General features: G+C 36.6%; 1 protein-coding gene and 1 long non-coding RNA gene across 3 annotated transcripts in view; both read right to left on the reverse strand.

The window, feature by feature from the left end:
• Positions 1-17,508, reverse strand: part of LOC112972817 (cytosolic beta-glucosidase-like) — a 60,041-nt gene extending 42,533 nt beyond the window's left edge. The window contains 1 exon segment of the mRNA XM_026079895.1: positions 17,485-17,508. Within this exon segment, the coding sequence (XP_025935680.1) occupies positions 17,485-17,508 (24 nt within the window).
• Positions 17,509-19,313: 1,805 nt separating this feature from the next.
• On the reverse strand, positions 19,314-27,072 carry LOC112972818. Of its 2 annotated transcripts, none has more exons than XR_003255798.1 (2): positions 26,975-27,072; positions 19,314-20,659 (listed from the first exon to the last, which is right to left on the reverse strand). It is a non-coding gene; the product is annotated as an uncharacterized LOC112972818 (long non-coding RNA). The 2 variants fall into 2 exon arrangements; XR_003255797.1 differs by having other exon boundaries at positions 19,314-21,316.
• Between the last annotated feature and the right edge of the window lie 441 nt (positions 27,073-27,513).

The following is a 27,513-nucleotide window of genomic DNA, read 5'->3' on the forward strand; positions in this document are numbered from 1 at the left end:
TCACTGTTTTTCATACTCCTTGGAGATGAATTCCTTACTGAGGACTCCCCTGTCAATACCAACATCTGATGAGGTAGTTCTCCCATCCATTCTGTTTGGGAATATTTGATAGTAATCTACTTAGATTAGCTCTAGAAAAAGGAAATAATCAATGACTATTGGGAAATTACTTATTTCTGCTTTTTTCTCTCACTCTCAGTAATTATTGAAAGGTTCCTTCTCCCATTATATAGTCATATTCCTGAGATCTGAAATCTTTTTTACTCTCTTCTTACTGCTCAGGCCAGAAGGATTTAAAGGAAGTGCTACATGGATTTGCATCAGATTTAGCATCTATGTAATGAGTCAAAGATCAAACACTCTCCTTCCTGGATCCAGATTTTATGCTTGTGTTCACTTAAAACTCCCTTAACACTTTGACAGATAAAAGTTTATACTTTCAATTTGATATGCTGCTGTAGCTGCATCCCAAGCAAATCCAACTGGAAAAGCAATATGCTCTGGACACCAGCTGCAGGGGACAGGAGAATACATTATCCAGAACTGTGGAGATCTGGGCTTGCTTTACAGACAGTGGTTTCTGGCTAGCTCACTCCCACTTGGTACAAGCAGATTCTATACTGAAAACAAAAATAAACCCTAAGCAGTTTCACACACTGAAAGGTAAGCCATGCACCTTGCACATCTCCAGATTAAAGTAGAGAGGTTCAGGCAGCAGCGCAAAAGCCTACAGCAGTCACAGTAAAAGGGCTCTATCTAGGACAAAGCATCAGAACACAGAACAGGTTTCTGCTCGCCTTCTCTTGACCTCCCCCTATCTCCCACCACCCAGAAAAGGACTTTGTGGAGCTTCTACCCAACATAAATTCTTTAGTCACCTGGCAAAGAATCATTTCCAGCCCTTTTGGTAAGCTCCAAAAATCTGCTGTCTCTCTTCTTTTCTGGCATCAAATTAGTATTTTTCTCTCCAAACACCAAAACAATTGGCCTGACCATGCTGCAGTAGGGGGGATGGGGGTGCTTTAACCAGGACATGTTTAGCCATGAAAAATCAGTAAATAGAAGAAGAAGATTTGCATGGGAGTACAAACAGCTACCCTTCTCCTTTAACATCCCACAGATGTTCATTCTTTCTAGAGCAGCAATGACAACCATATGGCATGTGTGCCCGAATCAGCATCTGCAAAACAGCCCTCAGGTCTCTTCCTCTACCCTCTGTCAGTGCTACTACTGCTCTCTTGGCAGCACGCTGAGAGGGAAGCAGCAGCAGCAGGAATAGGCTAGATAAGCTTGTAACAAGTGGAACAGGCTGCAAGTGGTTTACTGTCCCTCCCCCAAAACCTGCAACCTGTAAATTACCTTCACACCTGGCACACTAGATGGCACTATGGCAAGTTTTGTTGGGGGGGCGGTTTGGGACTTACGGGCATTTTTTTCCCATTTCTTATATTACCATAACCACACTGCTTTTGCTAAGGTCAGTATCTGCATTTATTAGACTACTAGGCAATAATGCCTGACCACTACACTCTTTTCTTCTTAGTTGGTTGTGTGGTATTATTTAGGTTTGCGTGCATCTTTTTGATTTTCAAACCTTTCCAGATGAGGACTTACCCCTGAAAAACATTAGTAACGTTTTTATTTTACACTGAAAATAYGACAAACACTAACATACACAGAAGAGCCACTAACATAGTTAATACACATATGTTTGCCAGAAATACACACAATGGAAGAGTCAGCTTATTAGGAAAAAAATTTTTGTAGAGTTGCAGAGAAGCTGATTTAATTCTGAAGTGCCCATTACAGAACCAGACAGCGCAGATGCAATGCAAAATGAATCAGGCTTTCACAGCAGGCAGACACTTCCTCAAGTGTCTTTCAAAGGAAAGGTAAAAGCTCCATGAATACAAAGGAACAAAGGGGGGAATGAAGCACAACATACAAACTTGTTCCCAAAACACATGCTGACACCCGGTTTAGACAAACATACATCCTTTATATGTTTTATACAAATGGCCCAAAACTGATAGAATGAACTAATTAATGTTCTCTGGTTGAAGCAGCTTCCTCATGAGTATCCTAGTACAACACCAAAACTCCTAAAATCAAAAATTATAAATTAGCACCTGCTGAATATCTTTCAGTTGCAAGCACTGGACAGCTAACAATAAAACTCATCAGGGACCTCTTAAATAATGATTAATAGGTATTAATGAACTAGAGCAATTATGCATATTTTTCCATCATTGAATGTTATTGGTAGGTACCTTTGAAAATGTAAGTGACATTAAATCTTTTCCCAGAAAATCATACAATTCAATTTCACTGGAGATATAATAAATATGTAACACAATAATAGGCAGAGAGGGGCAGACAGGAGATAGTAGCAATAAAAACCCAATAAGAAGTTTTATAAAAATGCTTAACCATAAAAACAAGGCTAAAAAGTGTCACTGATGATTTCCTGGCAGGAATCAACAGAGACAGAGATGGGTTTTAGGAGAGATTGAGTGGGAGGAAAATATTCCATAAGCAGTCTGGGGAAGACTGAACAAAATTTGCCTCAGAGGTGAAGGCAGATTCACAGTAATGAGATAGCAGACTATGTCAGATAAGTAGGCAGATACTGAAAGATGCAGAGCTTCAAAATTCAGAGAAGCTGAGTGTATGGCAGCTAGTCTCAAAGTCTTCTGGCAACCCAATTTCCAGATTTGTGACCTCACTTCTGGTCACATTTCTGGACTCATGAACCCACTTTTTGTTGCAGAAATGAGACTTGCAATTATATTTCCATTACACCCACTGCAGGTCATGACTTTAGGATGCAAACCACTGAACACTGGTATTTAATGCCTGACTGATTCAGTGTCATTCTTATTTTGGCAATTTTCCCCACATCTAATAAACTCAGCCCAACCGAAAATTCAATATTCCATTGTTTTGTCCAACTCATATAGGTCCAAAGCTGAATCTAATTAATAAGAACCTTCAGTTCTACCCAGAGGCAAAATTTTTCCAGACTAGATTTAGGGTTTTTTGCTTTTACATTTGCATTAACACAGACTGTAACTAGATGAGCTCAAGCCAAGTCTTCCCTGGAAAAATTGAGCAGCTCTTGGATATCCAAGTGTACTTGGATAAAAATATTTTTTGGCAAGTCAATACAGACCAAGAGTAATTGGCCCTGATGCTAAAAGTTGGCAACCTATCTTTTCTAAAAAGGTGGGTATTGTATTAAGATGAAGGATGAACAGACTTTGGTGTTGGTCCATAAGGTCATATGGGATTAATCATTATCAGAGGTGATCTTTTCCTGACTGAATCTATGTTTCCTAACTTCATATTATAAATAATTTTAATAGTGTTTACTATGGAATTTAGAAATTAAATTTCACAGTGAGTGTGAAAATTAAACTCGCTTTCCTGAAATTGTAGAGTGCAGGTACAGAAGAAGGATATAGCTGCTTTGGAAGCAAGATCATATGTCTTTGAAACAGCCAAAGACAGAAGAAATTCACATATTCAGTGAGTTGTCTTTGAAATTGCTACTCATAAATTTAGCTTCTATCCCTGGCAACATAATAGAACAGCTATTGAGAAAACAAATTTACTAAAACACTTTGAAGTCTGCCAGACAAACTTGATTTTTTTTTACAGTAATACAAAACTAATGAATGGAAAGCAGTAGCTATTCTGTCATGTGTCTGAATTTTAGCAGTATACTATCTCCTTTAGGATATTTTAGCATTGAATTTAGGTGTTCTTAACTACCTTATAGAGACAGTTTCCACCTTACACTGGTTCTGCAATAGAGGACTCCTAACTTTGATTCTCTAAATTGAGCCTAAATTAGAAGCCTCTACGAGCCTGTTGATTAGCCTTTCTTCTCCCATCTCCAATGTGTCAGAATTCTGTTCCCAAACTTAAATCAAATTGGAAATGAACTATCATGTTGACTGAAATGAAGGGTGATGACAAACAATGAAGGGTAATGATAAACAATAACTTTGAAGGGAGGCATTTAGTGTGGTACACAAAGATTAGTATTACTTCTGATCTCATTTAATAGCTTCAATAATGAGCTAGAAGAGGGAGTAAATGGTACATTAATGAAATCTGCAGATCTATTAAACTAGGAGGAGCTGAGCACACTGCTGAAAATGGAGAAATAATACAAGGGGTCATGGCAAGATTAGAAACACAGGCAGAATTTTGCAATCAAATTCAGTTTAGAAAATAGAAGAATATCTGGGTTAAAAAAAAAGTGACAGATGGTAAAAGGTGAAAATCTGGAGAGCCGTAATGCTGGGAGAGATTTAAAGTTAAGAATATCAGAAAAACTAGGCAAGAATTTGTAACTAAGCAGTGGAAAAAAACAGTGAAATTTGGGCTGTATATTCAGAACTGATAGAGAATAAGCAAAGAAGTAATGGCTTATCTTGAAACAGCTCTTGTCCCTTTAGCCCTCTTCTGGAAGATGCATTTAGTCTGGGCACTGAAAAAACAGACTATCACTCAGATGTTTAGAAAAAAAAMCAGTATTTTTTGCAGCTACAGAAATTCTTCCAAGAAGAAAAATTAAAAGTAAGCAATACAATTAGCAAAGAGTGTTGTCCTTCATGAAGTGAATGGCATAACAGTGACCGACAGGCTAAAAGACAGTAAAAGAGCATGAGACAGTGAAGAAATAAAATATTCTCCTACTCCTTATGGTAATTGCATCATGCAGTTTGAATTTTTTTGATATTGCTGAGGAAACTGCTCATCTAAGGCCAGCTGCTATGAACTTTCCAATACCAGATAGATGTGCCCACTACCTTGGAGAGATACAGCTGGTTGTGAGCTAGTTAATTCCAGTAGAGGAGCTCACACAAATGAGTCTTGCTGGGAATAACTGTACCTGAACTATGGTGGGGTGCCAAACTCTGATGTTGTACCACTTGCTGTATCAGAAAGAGTTTTGATAATTCTGCATGGCACAGCATTAGCCTGTATAGTATTTGTATAAAGTGATATTCCATATTGGTCATCAGTCTTCAAAAGTCCTTGGTAGTTCTTGGCTGTCCTTCATTGCTGACTGCCTCCATAGGTCTGGCCACTCAGAAGTTTGTCACTGCTTCTCTGTGATGACACAACAGTGAGTGTGCACACAGCAGCACGCTGAGCCAGTTTTAAATTTTTACACTTCAGTAGAAAAACTGGCAAAAGCTCCTTCATGCACCATGTTCCCTGCTGTTCCACATTTCTGGATTGTTCACCTTCTATGTAAACAAACTTAAAACCAATGAACTGTCAGGGAAAAATGTCAGGGGAAAAAAAGGAGGCTATATATGAAAAGTAACATAAAAAATACCAGAATCATAGACAAACATGGAAAAGGTCCCTTGTAAATGAAACCTGCTTGCTGAGACAGTACCCCTTCACTGATGTTACAGGGAGAGTTGCCTATATTTTGCAAAAATGGACAGTGTCAAGCAGTTTGCAGAAACTGCCTAATGGCAAAGTTGCTTGATACAATTTTGCCAAGAAAATGTCTGTTGCAGCTAATCAAATTGGATGCAACTGGTTAGGATGACTTGTCTGAATGATTTTAAACTGCACTGTTTATCATCTTTAAAATAGAAGGCCCAGAAATCTTTACTGGATGTGAAAGCAATACAATTTCCCTATTTATGTCATGAATCTGTACACTATTTCTCCCCACAGCCAAATTTTCAAACCCATGCATATATGATCTTCCCTGCACATACCATATTCTGCTTTATAACCAGTATGTTCCTTTTTTTTGTTTACAAAATATACACCTCAAAATCCCAACATCTCAAGCAAGGGTCCCCTCACTTTGGAACATCATTCAAGTGTTCACATGAATGCAAATATGGAAGTCAATTTTGTCTCTTTTGAAAACACAGGCCCAGTATCCATTATCAAGATACTTTGTGAAACTTCTCTTCTATTAAGAACTAAATCGTATTTATTCTCAGAAAYCTAACAGATCACTTTAGTTTTATTCCTGGGACTCACATATGTGCTCTCTCTATATTATCCTGCCACCCTAACCCTCACAACTTACATATTTCCCAGCACAGCACAGACTTTTCTTGTGGGCTTCTAACCCCATGTGCCAGACTGATGGGCTCATCAACAAGAAGAGGTGGGCAGGAGTCTAACCAAAGCAGGGCAGAGCAGGCACAGACTATAGCTCCTGTCGCATGCACGTGCCCAAAGCTCCTGGCTGCTATTCTATTCCCCCAGAGGAAAAGGTGCATTCCAGTCACATAGTCTGGTATAGTGGGTAAAAAAGGCGTTGAGAACCCTGAATGTTGTTACCAGGATGATGCAACATTGTCCTCTGTGTGTCTATCAACCCTCCACTAATATCAATGGAAATCATTAGCCAGTTTCAACCAAATTTGACAGAAAAATAACATTTGTGAGAATATGTGGCTAAATAAACTGGATATACTCATACTGATGTTGCGATTGATGCAAAGTTGCCCAAAATGGAAGCACAACTATAATATTAGACACCAGAGAATATACTCAGAGGAGACACATTACAAATGCTGATACCCATGGGAAACGCTTCAAGCAAGATGCACAAAACCACAAAAAAGCAAAAGTCAAAAACCTCCAGAAAAACCTGTTTTTAAAACTGTTAATGATCATGGAACTACTTGTTCTTTTTTCGTTCTATGCAGATTTTCTCACTGAAACACTAATAACCTAGACAAATTCTTAACAGTTTTTGTCTTTTTTTTCCTTTCAGATATTATTTTTTATTTTAACACATACAAAGAATAAGCTAGGAAAGGATTCTGCTCAAATTTATTTTGTACTGGGATATGCTGACTAAACCAAATGATTTCACCATTTATGACATGTATTAAGTCCTGTAAAGTCACCACATTTTGTTTCCAGAATGGGCTAGAAATASTGAAACTAGTTTTTATAGCAGTGAAACTGTATCTTTCATTTTCTTTTCTTATAGAAATGCTGTTTCTAATGTCACTGACTATGACTAATGACATTGACTATGACTTTAGCAAATATGCTTGAAAAGCTTCTTCCACCAGTCAGGATTAAGAAATCCCATTATATTAGGACATTTACATAAAATTCACTTCCCTATATCAGCAATATGAAACAATCTACTATTAAGCAGCAGCACACCATGAGAGACAGTAGTTGATATTACTTTCAAAAGATTTGTGCTATGCCATTATGCTGTAAATATTTTTTCCTTTTGCAAAAAATACATTGTACTCTTCATTTTTATCCTGCAAAATATTAGTGAACACTACTGCTTGCACCTGGAAAGTGAGATAAGTAGCATAGCAGTACTTTAATTTGACAAAGTAATCCAAATACCTATTTGGAATTCAGTAAATACAGGTTATTTTTCAAATAACTTATGCTTTAGGTATATTTTTTGGTCTTCCAAACACTATTACAGATGTGCAGTGATGTATTAGGATGATGTTGTTCTGGAAACATCTCAAAACATACACYTGACCCTGAAGCTAAACTAATAGAATCAAAAGAAAAAAAAAATCAATATAACTCTTTAACATAGCTGTCTCTTGCTTGATTTAAACACATAAATGAAAGAAAGATTAAAGGATACGGTAGGTATAATGGTGTAGCATTGACCTTTTTATCATCACAGAGGTTGTCTACTTAACAAAGAAGTCACATGGATGAATACAGTATCTCATTCAATTTAAGCTCTTCAGATCTTTCCTTGTATTTTTGCTCAGTTCAGAGAAAACTGAGCAGTTGCATAGCATAGATAAAATCATACATATTTTTCCTCTTCTGATAAAATACTAAAGAATTTTATAAAAAATACACAACAAAAAAAAGGAGTTTATGGTAAGCAAGACTATTCTTTGTACCCAACTCCTTTGTACTTCTCTCTCTCAATTGCCTCTTTCAAACTATGCTGGTGAATAGACCTAGTACTAGTTGTTGTGTTAAAGCTTTTGGCTGCTGTGATCAATATCCAGTAGGAGGCAATATCTAAACACATGAGGATGTGAAGGCTGGGTAAAAATACTGAGCTCTTAGAAATGTTTCTGGTTCTTTACATTGCCAGGGAGGCCTGTAGAAAAATAGTGGGTGTTTAGGTCATTAAAAGATTATATCATGATCTATGACATAGACTGGGATGGGGGACACAAAGGCAATCTATGAATTTCTAGCCCTTGAGAACTAGATTYTGTAAATTAACATTCTTTCAGCAGAATACAAAGTTAATAACAGCTCACTAAATGTATTTAAAAATTGGGCCACTGGTGGTGCTGCTACTCACACCACTTTCCTCTGTTAGTCTGTGCCAAAGCAAGAAGATGTAACAACAGAAAGCTGTTACCTTTTATGTGGACTATTACTACAGCTTGTCACTGGTTTCAGTTATTTGTTTCCTTGCCAAAGATTGAGGAACTTTATGTTGAGTTCCAAGTTCTGCAGCAGCATGTGCTCTACTGATTATAAATTATTTTTATACTCTGCTCCTGGCTTGCATTCCTCATCTTAGTGTGTTTTTTAACAACCTTTGGCAGCAGTAGGAAAATGGCAATGAAAGTTTTGTTTGGTCTCTAAACTGTAGAATGAAGCCTGTTCAAACTGTGCTGGAATGGTCCCATGCAGTTAATGCAGGGAAGCTGAGAAGGGCAGACCCGCTCTCAAAGCGGATTGAACCTTTGGTCAGTTATGCAACCAAACCCCAACAAGTTCTCCACCGAGTTTGTATGAAGTGTATATTTTCCGATTTTTATACTGGATCCAAATCTGAGCGAATCTTAACAGATACGGCAAGAGAYGCATGCTGACAAGCAGGTGTCATTTGTGTCCAAATTTCAATTCATTCCTTCAGTGTCTGAAAATGCTAAAGCTTCTATATTATTAATAGCCAAAACAATGTATTTTCCTAGATTTGTTCTCAGAAATAGCTAGGTTATTTTGCAGGGCTTCTGTAAAGAAAACAATTACTTTTATCAAGTCAACTGATATGTGAAATTTTCATGCATATAATTAAAATGCTGGATGATAAAGTGTTTTTTTTAAGACCTTATTCTTTATGTATGTAATAGAAAAGTAGCTGGATGCTGACAAGATCACAGGTGATCTGTGTAAATAAGTCTTTCTAGCCCTAAAGAAGCTTTCATATCTACACAGGTGTACAAATCCTAGATTAAAAACCAACCAACCAAACAAAAAACCCCAACCCCAAATACGGACTTATCTCCATTTCTCTTTTAAATGGAGGTGTGTGGGCAATCTTGTTTTCTTCTTGCAAAAATCTCATGTTTCAGACACCTCTGTTCCATACCAGGACAAATTTGAAACCAAAAAGAGAAAGGCAAGCAGCCTTGTCCCCCAGAACAACCAAGAATAGATGCACGATGGCTAGAGGTCTTAGATGAAATACTTGAAAGAAAGATTAAGTTTTTATTTTGCTCAAGTCAGGTTCAAATGTGGATTTCTCACTAACCAGCTGAGTGTCCTAAGCAGCAGGTATTGGCTATTTTGAGTTGAACTTATAAATTCCCTTCCTTTGTATTGACATCTGGATATCTTACTGACAAAAAGTGTATCACAATGATGAGCTTCTAGAAAAATATTTGTATACTAATGGATCTATCAGTTTTCAACAGTAAAAAATATTTCATTAAAAATTCATAATCATCTCTACTTTTTAAAGTCCTTCCTTCCATATTTGCTGTTTTCTTCCTTTGAAACATCCCAGCTTGGAAGGCCTCAGAGCGAGGCGGAAAAATTCAAATTCTACCATGCTTCCTATTTGTAGAATAGAATATAAAAAGATTCCACTTCAGAGTCTATATAGATAGAACCAGTCTCTATGAACAAAATCAACACAAGCTTTCTACTAAAATCTTTGGAAGCTGTATCCCATCTTAGCTTTCATCAAAACAAACCCTTCTGTCAACCTGAATGAAAGGAGAAGAAACTATAGCACATGAATGGTACCTGAATTGTTTATTCGACCAAAACCTGTCTTTTTTCACATATCTGTAACTGATATTTTAAACACTATTATCTCAGCCTTCTTTTAATATGGTTGAACTGCCAGTATGGCAATGGGATCTTAAATGGATATTGCACAAGGGATTGGGATTTGTTGTTTTGCTCTCCCACTCCTAATCAAGATTAGACACCCACCTAGTTAAGGTATGTTATGTATAAGATTTCTAAAGGCTTTCTACAGGCTGCAGGTTGTGCATATTAAAAAAATCCATATTTCTCTTGCATTTGCAGCACACAGTCTTGGATTGATGCCTAGATCAGACCCAAGACGTGTATCTCTCAGCATGCTCTGTCATGTGCTATTGCTTATAAAGCTTGCAATTGTTATATAGCTGGATTACTGCCTTAAGCATACTTTGCCTTTCAAGGAGAAGGTTTAAACAAAACAAAACTGTTGTTCTCCTAGGAAAGTTCGATGAGGATGTCAGCATGATCAAGCAAGCTGGGAATATTTTCTTGGGAGAAGATCTGGTGATTATTATATCTTTTGTTTCTGGCAATATCTAGCTATTTTCTCTAGCAATTCTCTAGCCATTGGTTTAGTCTCTCCCCTAAGTGAAAAATAATACACAAACAATGAGGCTATTAATTTTTTGAACTTTTTTTTTTCTTGAATGTGCCAAGTTTTTCAATGACTATGAACCAGAATTACTGTTCCCAGAGAAGAGTTCATGAATGAGCAAATGGAAAGGTAAGACCTAAGTAGGGAATAACACTATCAAAAAACACAGATTCCCTAAAAAAAAAACCAACCTGATATCTGTTCCTTACTGCCACAACACAGTAAACATCCCAGTGCAAAGATTCCAGCGCTGCTATGCTCAGATTCTCATTCTCTGTCCCTGAAAAGACCTTTGGAAGGAAAACAGAGTTCCTAGAGAAAAGGCAATTTCTCAAAGGCCATACAAAAGATCAATATCAGGATTAGGAGAACATCTGGATCTTTCATCATACAAATGTCCTTTTAAGGGGACTATACCTATCTGTACCTTCTCACATCTACTGCAGAATTATCTTGCATTGAGCACATTTCTGAAGAGTTAGGAAAACATGTAAACAGATGTTTTGTTTTATTGCATACAGTTAGAAAAATGGAAAGCTAATAGTTTTTTGTTAGATTTAACTGTCTTCTCTATTTATGTACATATTAAAAGTCAGTTTACAGTGCTGCTTTGTCCTGGAGAGTATATATGTAAAAATACTCAACAGGAAACTTAGTATAACCCTTCAAAAAATGACATTAATGGAGCTTTATAAGTGAAATGTTAAAATGTCAGAAAGAAGACCTGAAACTCAAAATCATGTATCACTCTGCCCTTCTAAACATTTTGTATGCAGCAACCCATACGTATTGTTGACTGCATGCTGAAACAGATCTTTTCATCCATAACTTTGCAATGGCAGGTTTCCTGAACTGAATTTACTTTGTATTTTAAAAGTTAAATGAATGATTGCCTATTAAATTTAAGTCAATACTGCAGCATCTCAACTCCTGTTGAGAAGTAAATCTTAAAAGTTTGTGTTCAGTATACAATCATTTCAAATAGGAGTACTGTAAATGACATTAGAGATTACCTTTTTCAGTAGTTTTTATCATGCAAATTTCTGTTGTGAATCTTTCAGGGAAAGAGGTGGTTTTACAGAAGAAATAATTCTAATTGCCTTTGAAGTGAGTTGTGATCACAATCTAATAAGAGGGTGGATCAGTATTTTACTGTGGGACTAGAATTTTAACAGATGTGGTAAATCTATCTGCAAACAATAGCAGCTTTTTCATTGAACAATATCAAAAAAACTGCTATGTTTTTCCATTCTGGTTTATTTCTGTTGCTGTCTACCCAGCACTTTACAATTTATCCTCTTAGCAATCATTACAACTTGAATCCAAACTCTTCTCAATCTATGTTTGTGTATATATACTGAAGCTATCTGTTACTGTGATAAATGAAGGAAAGTTTCTGTTGAAAGCTGGGAATAGCTCAAAAGATTGTTAGGCTACTTGAGCCTAACATAACTGCAAGAAATTGTGACTGTCAGCATGAAAAGGGAGAAGAAAAAATGAGCAGTGTTACTCAAGCTGCAGTGACCACAGCGAGCTCTTCTGAACAGAGGGCAAGAAACTTTTTCTAATTTCAGCGAAATCTATGGAGGAATGACATTATCCCACTTGCAGCATCTGATATGTTTAAGGTCCCATGAGTTCATTCATCCCACTCGCTTTTTCAGGCATTATGTCTCTTTATGATTCTTTGACCATTGTGGAGTCTCTCCTAGGTGCCAGTTTCCTGAGCGAAGTCACCACATCATTTAATGAGATAAATGTTCATGTGAACTTATTCTGAAACATGAACCTTTCAAGGAGGATAGCAAATAATTCAACTCTCCAAACATTGGCAATCTCATAATTTTCATTAGTTTTTCAAAGTTCTATTTCTTTCCACACATGCCCCACACTGTTGAAAAACAAACATAGCTTTGATAATCTATATAACTCTGCCAAATAGGAACAGACTTTTAATAAACCACTGAAAAGAATATGTCTATACTAAGTGCTCTCTGAGCTAAATTTCAAAGTCTTCTGGTATGAGCGTTGCTTAAATTTCTGCAGGAAAAACACATTATCCTTCACATGAGAAAAGGTGATCTGTTACACAACTTAAGATCATGGGGCTGGATGAAATGTTTTTTGCTAACACTTCAGATAAAATTGAAGTTTGGGCAATGATCATATCTGAGAAATTTCAGCTATGAAGGTGAAAGTTTGAAAAAGTTATAAGTAACTGAAAAGGACAGAAAGAAAACATTAAGGAAACTCAGCTATAAACATCACTGTGCTCTCCATCTGGAATACTATTGCTACTACTTTTGCAATGCAGTATAGACAGCAGAGTAAGGTGATCTGTGGAACAAGTCTGTCATCAATAAAGAGAAAAAAACACTATGAAGACTGGAGATGAGATCATGGATCATCCACAAGACCACCCACTGAAGAAATAAAAAAAGGGAAAAAAAAGTCTGTTTTAGCCAACTTCAGTTTCTTACTGAATTGACCCTTGAACCACTGAGTCATTAGTTTCCATATACCCAATTTTACTGGCCAGTTACTCAGCAGAACATGACATGATCAATGTCTGAAAGTTTTTAGCTGGATGTATTGATCAAATATATAAACAAAACGCAACTGTCAGCTGCTCCAAGTTCACTACTGATGAAGTGATGGTTGAAACAATTAATAAATTAATGCTTAAACACAGAGGAAAGAAGCCTAATTGATATAAAAGAATAAAAACATTAAATGCTTGACTAATTAATAATTTGCTTTATAATTGATTTTTTGAATTGGCTGGCTGGCAAAAGAGAGGTGTGAACTAATTATTAACTACCCATAGAAGCTCATTTTTGGATTTTTCTCAAATATTTCTAGGTGAAAGAAAGCAGGATCACTGAGGCTCCCAAACTCTCTTCAAATTACTGGTGATAAGAAATAAATATCAGAAAATGCCAATTATTACAAAGTGTGAAAGCTGATTAATTTTTGCACGAAAAGTCACATGAGAAAATGCAATGTAACTCTGAGACAGGGCTCGAGTCCACAAAGGAATTATTGTAAACTAATGAGCTTCCAGGTGTCAGCTGAGCTTTGGTAACTAACAGTGTTTGCACTCTTTGCCTGAAGCAAACAGGAAGCAAAGCGTGTTAGATTAATCTTCAGGGAGAGTACCCTCTCCTAGCAGGAACAGCCAAAACAAGAGGCAAGTTCACAATGATACACCGCTTCAATAAGAACAATTTACCTGATTCCCCCTTGTCCTGATTTGAGAATAGGAATGATTTCAGCTTTTAAAAGAGGCAATTTAATTTGTCTCCGACAGCAAAGTAATAGACTCAGGACTATCCAAGCCCTAGTACTATCTTGCTTGCTTAGAGGAAGAATCTATGAAATAAGGGCTGTTTTCCAAAACAGGCTATGAGTCAAATTCCATATTGGTCTCACTAGAAAATGGAATTTATGGCCTGCTTAGCCAGGTAAGATGGAGAACAATCTAGCCATTAGAAAATAAGGATCTGAGTTAAAGAAAATGGAAGGGGAGAGAATTTAACATGAAAAGAAATACTATTTTGAAGTTCTAAAAGACTACCATTTACAGAAAGGGTGAAAACTGAAAGATTAATTTACTGTTACTTCAATTTCATTTCTTATAAGTACATTTTTAATTCTTTAAATTAAAGTTCTGCTGCTTTATATGTTTTGCCATTCTTTCCCTGGAATCTAATATGTCTGTTTTGTTAGGTAAGTGCATGTTAGAAATCTTCGGCTATTAAAAGATGGTGCCGATGTTAACTATTATACAAAGGATTAAATCTTAACTAAGTAGTATTAAAAAGTAACTCTATAAACCTTTAGGTTATTGGTACTGCAAGGTTTTTCAAAGAAAAAAAGACCAATATGAAGAATTAATAGCTAAGGTTATGCAAAATCCATTTAATCAGCATGGCTAATTTTAGCTTTAACTAAAGCTGCTGGCAACTATGTGCATTTTGCTTTTGGGCTTTACTTTTGAAGAAAGTGATGAATACATTCTTGAGGTAAATTTATCTTAACTGAGAGTCTACCTAATGCTCTTTAATTGCTGAAAAAGTGATTTTAATAGCATTTGCATTTAGAAGAGGAAGGAAGTCTTCAGCTGTGCATCTTTAAGACCCTAAAATGTGCATTTTATTTTCACATTTATATAATGTACTGCTTGAACATAAAATAGGTGAGTTTTATAAACAATACAGTCATCAACATGGCCATTGTTTATGAAGATAGAATTATTTTCCTGACATTATATGCTCTATTCAGGAAAGAGCCTAGGAAAATTGCAGCATGCTCTGAAGATACGAGTACAGTGGCTTGCTAGACTATCTGGGGCACAAATGCTAAAGATGAGGGCCTTTCTTTCACTGACGAAGTCTACCTAAGTGAGGAAGATGTACAGACTGTCAGCTCAAGCACCTCTGGTATCTTAAGCCAGAAGTATAAACTTGCTTATAGCTCTTTTACCCAGCTCCAAAATTACAAAGGATTAGATTGTTCAATGTGAAGTGGATTAGATATGGTTAGACTCTTAGTTAAAGTAAAATGCTATGAAAACTAAATTTCCTGACCGGTGAGAGTTGGATTGATGGGATACAGTACAGAGAAATCATGGGGATGCATATTTGTGGAACTCAGCTTTCTTAAGATTGTGAGCATCGTGTGGGAGGAACTGTCTTTACATTACAAAAATTACGGGTCGTGTTTATCATTCTGTAGTGGACTACAAAAGGCTTTTCATAATACAGATTTTTTTAAGGTGGGGAAGACAGGTAAAATTAGAATATTGATTTACAATAACGTTATTGCAATTGGAGGCCTGACTGATCAGCTTTTGCGACAAGAACAGGTTTTTGTTCTGTATTCTTGAAATCCAAAATATAGCAACTCTTAGGTGGCCATACTGCCAACAGAGTGAATATTCACTGTGATAAATATAAATAAACAATCATGAGAATCTTTATTCGCTTTTATAAAGAAAACATAGCAAAAGTTCCCAGAGACTTTGATGCCACTAGACATCTTTTCTCACTCAGTCACAACAAAAAGGCATAAACATTTCATGAATCATGGGGTTTTTTAGATGAATGGACAGAAATATCAGTCAACAGAAGCAATGTCAATAAATTTGAGATAATCCTGCAGTAATCAAAGCTCTATTTAGATATGCTTTAGAGTATTTAATACATCTAAATAAAGAAACTCAGCTGTGTAGCAGAAGAACAATGGTTATGTAAGCTATTCTGGTGCTGGCATAGAACCAAAACGGCTGTAATTTTTGCTAGTCTGTTCAGTTTCTTTATTTAGGTGTTTCTTGTATTAGATGCTGTTTTATGGTCTTTTGGTCTTTTTTTTTCTTTTCTTTTCTTTTAAGTAAACCTCTCCCTGCCACACCTCAAGTCTAAATTGTGTCATGTAAGATGTCTGGTCATCTGAAATGTATTTGACCTCCTCCCAGCTACCAGCTGAACTGTTCATAAACTTTCTTAGTGTTTCTTTTATTTTATCTGTGTATTTATTTTATGCTGGTTTCATCTAATCCACTCTTTTTTAGCTTCTTTCTAAGATTGTCATGTGCAATCAATATCAGTGTTTTACTAACATCAAAAAGTTATGTCTACCATGTTTCCTTTATACACACTTTATTCCATGAAAGAAACCTATTAATTTGGTTGCACTTGATTTATGCTTTTTACAAATGTGTTACTGATTTATCACTGCATTTTCTTCTAGCTGTTTACATACTGACTGCTCTTGCTTTGCTAGTTGTTCCAGTTAAATGTCAGGTATTGAAGTTAAATTTAGTAGCCTGTAATTCTTCTTCATCTCTCTTCATTCATTGCTTATTCCCATCCTTAAAACTGTAATATAATTTTAACTCCCCCTTGGTTTCCAGAAGTAAAGATGTAGAGTGATATTTCAGACTAAGCACTAAACAGTAAGTAACACTTGACTAGTAAAATCTAGTTTGATCAACAAATGACTTTAGTGAGCAAAGGAGAAATTTTTACTCGAATTGGAATAGAGAAGTGGCTTCTCATCTTTGGCTCACAAGGCCATGCCTTCTCTTGTTGCCTGTACTTCTTGTTTACCATAAGTGTGTATTTCTTCAGGTTGAGAGGGGCAGCAAAGTAAAACGTTGGCACTGTTATGTTGCTTGCTTAATATCTTTGGGTCATGAATCAACTGAGATTACAGATCACTGGTATAGCCAAACTAGAGCTAGGGCTACAACAACAATCAGTATTGTGGCAGCACAGTAGGAAACAGAATGGCAGGAACCAGAAATGATGTAATCTTTGGCTTTATATGAGAAACACAAATTAAGTCCTATCAAGGCAAAGAAAATGGCAACTGTTTGAAAAGCACTGTATAGCATAATATATCTGGCTCTTAAGCAGCTGAGAACTGATCCACAAAGACATTTATTACTTAAATTCCATCCACTTTTTAGATCTTGTCCTTAAACTCAACGTTCAGCCACAAACCTCTATACAATTTAAAGAGTAGTAAATTTGTCTATATTATATGTTTAGCTAACACAGTTTAACTCTTTTTAAACACTCCCTATTTTCTCAGACTGGACAAGATTATGAAGCTTGTACTCCTTCACCATAGTGGCTGCCATCAGCTTCCTTGATACTCAGCTTTCATGGAAAAGAGTCCACAGGATGATCTCTAGAAATAATTGTGGAACAGTACTCAGCAACACTATTTCATTCCTGCAGCAAATACAAACCCAAATTCTCTTAAGATTCTGTATACCAAATTCAAAGCTAGTCAGAGAGAGGCTCAATGGTAGCCTGCACTTCAGGAATGTGCTTTCTAACAGGTATCCTTTACCCACTCACCTGATCTATCACCCCAGCCACCATCCTGCTCTGTAACTTTGTGTGCCAGCTACAGGTAGTTAGCTGACATATCTGGCATACAGTGTTACAGAGTGGGAGAAAAACTACAACATGGCATTGCAAACTTAGGAGAACAGCCTGGCTGCAAGATGTTGCAAAATAGGAGCCAATGGACAAACCTAACAGGTCTGCACAGGAATGTAGAAAATGCAGTTTGAAACCTCATATTTGATATATGGAAGTCAACAGTCTTGCACGAGTAACATATTGGGTTTTTACTCATCACTAGTGACCTTGGAGGATGTCAAACAACATCTATTCAGGATAATATTTTATTTAAAAAAATGCTCAATTAGCTGTGGCTGCGGCTCTAAGGAGATTCAGCTAAGGATATCTCTTACTTAGAGATGTTCACTTTAGTATGTCTTGTAAAGCTGAACGAACTCCAGAGAACAGAAGCAGTATTATTGTTGTACCAATATTCAAAGCAGCATGACCTATGTGAACTTTTAACCTTGCAGACTATAGCAAAAGTCAATACAGGATTTAACTGATCAACAAAGACAAAATTACATTTTTTTTTAAGTACTTCTCTTATAAATACTTGAGCTCATTCTTTCATGAGACAAAGTTTGATTGATAGAGGTAACTTCATAGATATAATTCCTTGCAGAGTGCTATAACACCATACTAAATGGCATTCTGGTTTAAAAGAAATCAATGCTATGTATTATCAATTGGAAATGTGCTATCTGGATTAAGCATTCAATAAATAATACACTTAAAATGATACCTGCGGGAATTGGGCCTCACACTGAGATGTTTCTAGTGCATCTCATGAGAGACTTAGTCCTGATACTATGCAATGTTTTCATTTCAATTCTGGAAATAAATATATATTTGCTGAAATGTATGTCTGTGATAATGATGGATAATATGTACAGGATAATACAGCAGATTCCTTGGGACTGCAGCAACTTGCCTGGAACTTGGACAAGAACCTGTATCGAACTGGAAAAGGTCCTGAGCAACCTGATCAAACATAGAAGTTGGCCCTGCTTAGAGCTGGGGTTGGACCAGATAACCTATAGAGGTCCCTTCCAATCTATATTATTCTATGACTGCAATTTGAAAGATGCAGGTTTCAAGTGGAAACTGTGTGGGAAGAGCCAGAACACAATTCCATTGTGACTGTGGTTTAGTTGTTAGATGTTATTATAGTATCACTGTAATAGTTCTCCCAGTAAAACATCAAAAGTTTGGTTTCAGACGCATGGAGTCCTTCATGCAAAACTAACATCCAATACATGAAGCTGGCTGCCATACTGTTTTTAGTTAAAAATTTACATGTGTCTTCATATTGCCACATACACAGGTCTATCTAGATGGGAACAAAGAACTCAGGGTCGATCTACAAAACAACAGACTGTTCAGTGGGTGCCTGAATACTGATTCTCAATGCACAGTGGCAAAAAAAAAAACCCAAAAAACACCCACAGAACAAAACACAATCATTGGAGATATAAAAGGAATGATGAGTTGGAACAAAGAAGCTATTTCATATGGTATCAATGAGACTAGTACTGGAATAGTGTATATAGCTTTGGAAGCTGTGTTTTTTAGGGATGCTGAGAAACTGGAAAGAGTGTAGAAAAAATCCACAAAAGTGATTCAAAGGGCTGGGACAAATTTATGTATGAGAGAGACTGTTTGGTTTTAAAAAGACTGAGAGGTGACATGACTATATAGTTCCAATCATGAGAATTAGACATGGGGTGCTAAATAGTGCCTTACTCTCTTTAAAATCAGCATAACTGAATCCCAAAAAATTCAAATGGCAATGTTTATTTTTAACATTGAAGGTGAATCGCCATTGGGAATAGACTACCAAAAGAAGCAATGGCTTCTCTAGCTCTGGATGTTTTCAGATTAAGAAATCTTTTTCTAGAGAGCTTGAATCAGATACAATTCTCTGAGGTCAAAACAGGCTTCGATGTCTTCTTATAGTATAAGTTAGACTATGTCATTCAGGAGTTTCTTCTGGCAATAATTTCAGTGAATCTTGTCTCTTTCTCCAATGAAACGTCTCAGTTCACAGATCAAAATACTGTCATGCCAGTTCTTGCTCGTTGCTGTGCAGTCTTTGGCAATCAGCAGAAGCCAAACTCTAAATCCAGCATTATCCTAGCTTCTCGTATTTGTTATGCAGAAGACTGCAAGGGATACAGTCACTTTTAGATCAATTCTGTAGTGATGCTCGTTCATTTAGAGAAGAAATGTCTTTCAAAAAATTTCTTACATATCTTCCTGTGAGTTGGTCGTTTTGTAAATTCAAAATACGCAAACCCTACAGCCAAACTTTCACTCACTGATTTTGATGAACTGCTAAATGTCAATCCCTTTACTCAATAGGAATTACTTTTTAAAAACAAATATGCATGTTTTTATTATCTCCAGGTAATGCTAATTATACAAGAAATGGGAGAAATCTTTAATATCTCTGTTAGCAGAGAAGCTTGGGAGAATGTGATTCCCAGGTATTTCAGGCACCTAGTAACTATATTCTAAATGAAACAAATTTACACAGTCTTTAACACTAATTTTAATGAAAAAATATGAAACAAAGATCAGATCTGCTGGGAAAATAGGTAACCTTTAAATTAATGTTCCCTGAGCCACAATTAATTTAGATTTAATAGGACAGTTAATGTATGTTATTTGAATACTCATTATTAAACATTCACCAAAGATTAAAAATTATGTAATAGATTCATAACTGTGAAATTGATATGAACCTTTTGCATAGCCATAATACTCTGCAAATATGTTTTAGTATGTAGTTGCTATTTAATATTCAATAACTTTTATGAAGTTGAAATTAAATACTTAAATCTCAATTGAAAATGTTTCTGGGAAATACAAAACAGAAAATGGAATATGTTTATTGTGCTGTGTCTGTCAAGACAGAATCCCACTGTTTTGAACACAATCCGAAAAGTGTAGGGCCCACTGGAACAAAAAGTTTTCACTGGATAGTGCATTTCACAATTGCAGAAATTTCTACTGACTCGATGTCAGTATGATTAAGGACACAAAATCAAGATCCAGAAATTTTGCTGATGTTGACATCAAAATGCATTGTTTTCCCCATTTCCTTTTTTCTTGAGAAGCAGACCTGTAATGATGTATTAATTACTATTTATTATGCTTTCTATTGCTTCATTTTTTATGGCTTGCAGTTGCTTACCAAAAGTAAAAATAGTCCTATGGATAAAATGTATTGGGAGAAAAGACCACTATGAGTCTTCCTGCAGGTATCTTGGACCATGTTTTTATTATGTAATTGGGTGTGGCATGAAGATCACCTCTCTAAGGATAGGAACACTAGGTCTGGAACCAGCCAGACATGCTAAAACGTGCTACTGTGGCTCCACCTGCTGATAGGTGTGGGTTTGAGTTTGGAAGGAGTACCACAATAACGCTCATTGCTTCTTCTATCCACTTACTGGATTTTTGCCTCTCTGCATGGTACTGGCAGTGCCAAGTACCTTTGTACCATACAGGGCGTAGATGCATCTTGTTTACTTGACAACAACGAGAACCTCAACCTCAGTCTGAAGGGCAACGTGTTACTTTAATATTGCTTGCCGTAATAGGAAGTCAGTACCACTCCCATGGAACAGGCTGGCTGTAGGAGCAACTTATGATATTGTCTGCCATATGTCATTTGCTGATGTTGTTGCCATGGGACAGAAAAGTCGGGAAATATCATATCACGTTTCTTCCTTTTTCAGCTTCCTGACCAGAAAATGTTCTTTGTTTCTAAATGGGGCTGCATAGAGAAAAAACAGATTTCTAGCTATTGGGTCATATTAATTTGTATGACAGATAATAGATATGATAGAAAGATTTGTTCCTGAATTTGACCATGCTCTATAGACTGCTATTAAATTACCTCATTATGTACCCTTTTTCACCTCATGCTTGAGTTTTTACACTGTAAGGCACGTCTTCCAATMATTCCTGTTTAATCATTCCTGTTCTCTTCACTGAATTCTTCTCAGTTTTCAAATTTCTTTTGAATTATAAAATAATTCTGAAATAATTTAATGTTTGCAAACAAATCCCCAGATAATGAAAATAAACCCATGCTAAAATATTGGTGAAATATTTCACTTTTCAAGTAGAAAAGAAGTTATGCTCGAGTCTGGAAAAGAGAAATAACCATTCTAGAAAGGGATGCTCCTTTCTCCTGTTTGTAGATGCCACTTCAGTTGCTTTGGAAGAATTATAATATTTATCATTGGAGTTTATTAACAAAGGTCAAAGATTTGAGCATCAAATTCTATTTCTGAACTGATTCAGAAAGTAACTAGTAGTTCTGCCGAACTCCAGAATTTCAGCTGTGACTGTACATACATGAATCTATTTAATAATGGATGGATTTTAGTCCAATTTTCTATTAGAACAGACTATGATAATGTTTCTCCTATCTCACCACCAAGGGGAGACTCTGTTAAGGCAACACTTAAATAAAATCATTTAGAAGAAAATGAATGTGTGCGACTTTGGGGGTAGATGGACTGGTACTGGTAAAAAAAAATCTTATGCAGTTAAAATATTTTAATTAAAGAACAGAAATAGCACCACTCAGTCAACTGGCTCTAGACAAGAAAATCCAAAAACAACAACAGCAGTAGTAGAAGTAATGCCAGGCAAGTCACTGAAGCACTGATTTTCACTAGCTTACAATATTCTTTGTTCAACTATTTTTATGTAAACTTCCTTTTTCTATAGTGTCCTTTTCTCTGTATCTGCTTTTCCATCACCATCACTTTTCTTCATCCTTTTGAAACATCTGCTTCCTAGATATTTCTGTCCCTGCACCTTCATTTATGAATCCTTTGTTCTTAACCATGTTCCCCTGCCTTTCCCTCTCCAGTCTGTAACTTCTACTGCACTGGCTGGCTGGGGCTTGATCTCCGAGTCCATCTGTGCTTTTTATGATCTCCCCTTTCGCTCTTTTTCTTATAGTCCAGGCCTGGTAGATTCCTGTAGCATATTGTCTGCCTTGTCAGTGTGGGAGTTAGCTGCCTCTTGCCTCTGGGCAGTGTGGCCTTTTTTATATTCTTTAACTACCATATTAACCTTTTTCCTTCTTTTTTCCTTCAGATTTGTCTGCTTCAGTTTGAGGTACTGTGGGAGGGAAGAGAAAGAGAATCTCTTGCTTCAGGAGCCATTTCTAGAGTTAATGTTCTGCAAAATCTAAGGTGATAAGATTTGGAACTGAAGGAGATTCTTCAAAGTATTCATGTTAAGGAAGTTTAACTTCTGAACCATTTGAATGCTTAAGCATCAGACAGCTTTTCTTTCATAGGTATTGTTCACACAACATTGCAAATCCCCATCTATCTAGCCAGATGTAATCACTACCATCCTTGAATACCATTTTCTACTTTTCTGCCATAAGCACTGATGTATTAGTAATGAAATACTTTGGCTTTTGTTTTCCCTAATTTTTTTTTCCCCACAACTTTGTGTGTTTGGATCCTACTTGTATTATAACATCTATTAGAGTTGTTAGTAGAGTATAACAATGAGTAGAAGGAAAACTATTTTACTTGTTTTAATTAGTAACTTATTGCTTGGAAGCCTGTAAGCTTATCAATGCTGAGTTATGTGTCCTAGCTGATGACAAATCTTTTCAGGAGAGGTTAAAATGACAGTTACATGCTTTAGCAAAAATTTAACATGTAAGCTTGTATGAAAGCTGTATTTACTTCTTCCTCTTCCATGTAAATATATATTTCTATAAATTTATTTTTATTTTGCTGAGAATTTACATCAGATATATAGAAAGTCAAGAGGTTTCAAAGTTATGAAAATTATTTGGAGGCTAAGTACTGAAAAAGTGGTAATGGGACTGCATGTCAAAAAGAAACCTTACACAACATATTTTACATATTTCTGTGCTGCATAAGCTCCTTTCTGAAATTTAATGGTGAGACTGTATTTCAAAGGCAGTGTTCTGTCTACAATTATAGACTAGAACAGCAGAGGAGGAATGAGATCCCTGTATGAGTCTGTTGGATCCACACACTCTGTTTTTTCCTTCACTCAATGCAAAGAACAGAATGAAAATCTTCAGGGCCTCACTCTTCTTTCTGCAAAAGTGCATCTGGTGATATTTCAGGTTTTAATATAAGAAATCTCAGTGTCTAATTCTGGCTTAATTTGGGATTTACTGATAACCAAACCAGACATTCCTAAATACACAACTTTGAGAGCATTTCTCCTTTTAAGCACTTCCAAAAAGTTTTCCACAGAAAGAAGTTTAYAAACTAAGACAGCTAACATACAAGATTCTGCCAAAGCATTCTTGCAATTCTCATGCCCACTTAAAGGCACAACCAGGTAAATGAAAATAGTGTCTCTCTTCCGATTCCCAACTGAGTGTAAAAACTGTATTTCACCCAGTTATGCTAGTGACACTGGAGGTCTCTGACCCTTGACTGAAATAGATAGGGGAGAGGGGCTTGCAGAGAATATCTCTGTGTCTAAGAGCAAATGGAGGACGTCCAATTTTGCAAACATCAGCTATGCATCTGGGAATGCCTGTGTTTGTCACAAGCATTAGTAGATCTTGGGGTGAGTGAGTGAACGATCAGGAGACAGAATATTGCATAGAGGCATAGACAGAAGGCAAGGACAGAGTACTACAACGTGCAGCTGTGAAAGAAGTTGCTGCTGTATAAAGGTAACTCTGAGTCTGCTAGGATTTAGTGGTTACCAATAGCAAGCCAGCATGTGCCAGCACTTATCATCACCTCCCTGTACTTGGAATAGCAAATAACCACAGTATTGCAGACATAGCTGAGGGCAACTAAATGCTTCCTCTTTCTTGACAATTGCTGTAGCAAACAAAACATAATTAATGATGTCCTAATCCATTAAGGGAAGGGATGAAATGTAGTAGGTAGAAGACTTCATGGCAGTGAGAAGAAAAAAGAGAAGATAGGAAGGCATTGGCAGTGTGGGAATCCCTACAGAGAAGAATTAGGAAACAATCGTTATGGTGAAGGTGATAGCAGCCTGGAAAAATGTTCAGGGATATGAAACCTGAACTGTTAAAGAAAAAGAACAGAAGTAAGCAAAATAAAGAATCATAATGAAAGACGGACAAAAATCACTTAGGAGCTCCTATTTATCTCTCTGCCTTGAGGACACATGAAGGATTTGAAGTGCTGCCAAAGCTATCTTTGTTTACATATAAACACTGATAAGAATTTCTTTTGCCCTCCCCTCTTTCCCACACCCTTCTTGATAWCTTGGAGGCAAGAAGCTACTAATCAGTAGACTAGAAAGAACAGAGGAAAAAAATAATTTTTAAAATTCAATGTATTAGTGGCAAATTTTATGAAGTGAAGGGACACAACAAAAAAGGATAAAGTATACTTGCTTGCAATCTGGAAGAAAAAAGCAATTCAAAAAATTTCTTCAGGTTAAATATCCCATGTGAAGGAAAGCATTACTAAAACCAGTAGATTACCGACACTGACAAAGAATGAGGGGACTGAGGGGAAAAAAAAGAAGTTCAGTTTCTTCAATTCAACATTTAAGAAAACAAAGCAAGATTTGCAGGAAGAGGTAATATTTTAGAGTAGCTGCTATTCCAACTATATCTAATAATTTTTTGGGGGGGGAGGGGGGAATACAGCCTGTCTGCTTTTTTGCAACTATATCAGCTACTATAATAAAAGATACTGCTTCCCCCTACAAACACTGCCTTTCTTAAAGTTATATATTATGGCTTGCTTTGCTGCTCAGGTGGAAGGCTCCTTTCCCTTCTCTAGTGTTCTTTCCTTGCTCCAGCTCTGGCACTCTTTGAATCCTACCCTGAGTTGATTCAACTCACAAAACTGGCAGAAAAAAAAAGGCTAGTTTAGCTACTTAGTTGAATCAGTTTACTGTACAATCATATTATTACCACAGGTGGAGCAAGAGGGAGGGCATATAACCAAGCCTAGGGGGAGAGGGGTGGTACAAAACTTAGGAATAGGAGTGTCTGCTTTCTGAAGCAGTTGTAGAAGGTAACTTCATTCCTATATCTTTACACCATCACAACTACAATACAGCCAGTGAGCAAATAAACTTGACAAAGATACATCACAGTTCAAAAAAGCCACTTGAAATCTATTATGTGCCTCCTGCAGAACACACATTTTGGATTAAGAGCTTTCCCAAATCAATGTAAAAAATACATTTTAAAATCTTGGGCATAGAATGGAAGTCAAAGTAATCTGCATGACAGACTGGGGTGAAAGCAGAGGTCCTCGAGTTCTTCTTAAATATTTTGAAAACAGATGAGGAAGAATATTCACTGGAATGAAATTCACAACAGATGCAGACAAACTAAGAGAAGGCAATAGAATAAAAATCAACTGAGAACAACCCTTCAAGGTTTCAAGGTAGTAGGAGCTTTACAACTGGGATCCAAAGTTAGAGACCTTTGTAGGGGTAATTTCAGTAGAATGGAAAGGACAGAAGCAGATAGTTCAAAAACATCAAGGGCAAGTAACATATTTGAATCTATAAATTAAAAGGAAAGGAAGCTGACAGGATATTAATATGAAAAGTAGTGGGGAGAATTTATCTCTTCATGATTATGGGAAAACTGACAGTTAAGATGGTCTATGATCATAGAGTCACCAGAAGCAACAGTTCTTCATCACCACTTCCGTCATCACCTCTAGATTATGTGGCCATGCAGTGTGTTGGATCATCTCACTGATACAATTGGAAACTAATGTGGCTGAMACATACACATTATCACAAATGCAAGGGAATGGAGAGGAACAAGCATCTGGGAAAAACGAGGCAATGTTCCCTTCAGAAGCCTTGAAGTGCAGTCTTTGGCTATGCTGAAACTGTGGTGATACTAAGCTAAAGGTTTGGTCATATGAATGGTTTAAACTGGCACAAGCTGCTTCTGCTGCCAAAAGAGGCAGTTGTATGCCCTGTCTCCATGTTGATCCTCAACCCAACACAATTTTTTTATGTAGCTGTGCAATGAAGCAGATTCCTAGCTGAGAATTAACTTCATGGGAAGAAAGTAGAGAGAACTGTTTAACTCAGCACTACTGCTGATATCGTGGGCTGTGGTTTGATATAGTAAATCTAGCTTGAGAACTTCTAGTGCCAGATCAAAAGTGATGTGGTACTATGATGCAAACCACTGATCCAATATAAATTCACTCTACCAGCTTGAGTTTGTTTAAAACAAAGCTCAAAAGTGATGAATTTTTACAGTAGCAAGCTTTATGCTAATCAGATATGTCTTATACAGTCAGCATAAAATCCATGTAAGAGTACTAAGGCATTGTAAATTTTATATTTCACATCTTAACCTAATTCAGTTCAAGTGTAATAGTGGCCCCACATCTGATTCAGATTAGGTTGGTCCTGCTGACTGACTTAGTGGCACACAAACCTAGTATTAAAGGCCATGGAACAGTGGTCTCTTTGTACTCTGGTCAGCAACTTCATGAAGTGTGACAGGTTCCATTTTTGCCTGTAGGAGATGGTAGAGCTGAGGAGAGAAAACATGATGGTAGGTAGTGTCTCTACAACGTACCCAAATAAGCGTGATGCTATTACTCTAACCTTGTTCTACTTTGCCCCCATCCATGATTCCTATTGTTTCATTAGTCTACATTTAAAATTAGCTTGCAACCTGTGGTGTTTCATGTTATTCAAGGAAACCCTATGTTAAAGATATTATTAGCTTCATTTTGGCTGCTGTTATTGTTAATATCTAAGACTGCATTTCTGTGTGGTAACGAGTATTTTGAAGTATGTTATTCCAGCTCTTCCGTAAGGATGGGTATCTGTAAGTTCTTGGTAACAGACCACAGCTTCTTATCAGTACTGCAAAGTCTCTCAAACTTACTATTTGATTGCAAGTTACATAAGAGTTATTAGCCTCACACCTCCTCTGGGCAAAGAACATCTGAGAACTTCAGCTGTCAT

Source organism: Apteryx rowi, unplaced genomic scaffold (genome assembly GCF_003343035.1).
Source record: "Apteryx rowi isolate R43461 unplaced genomic scaffold, aptRow1 scaffold_502, whole genome shotgun sequence".
In the NCBI taxonomy this organism is placed as follows: Eukaryota; Metazoa; Chordata; class Aves; order Apterygiformes; family Apterygidae; genus Apteryx; species Apteryx rowi.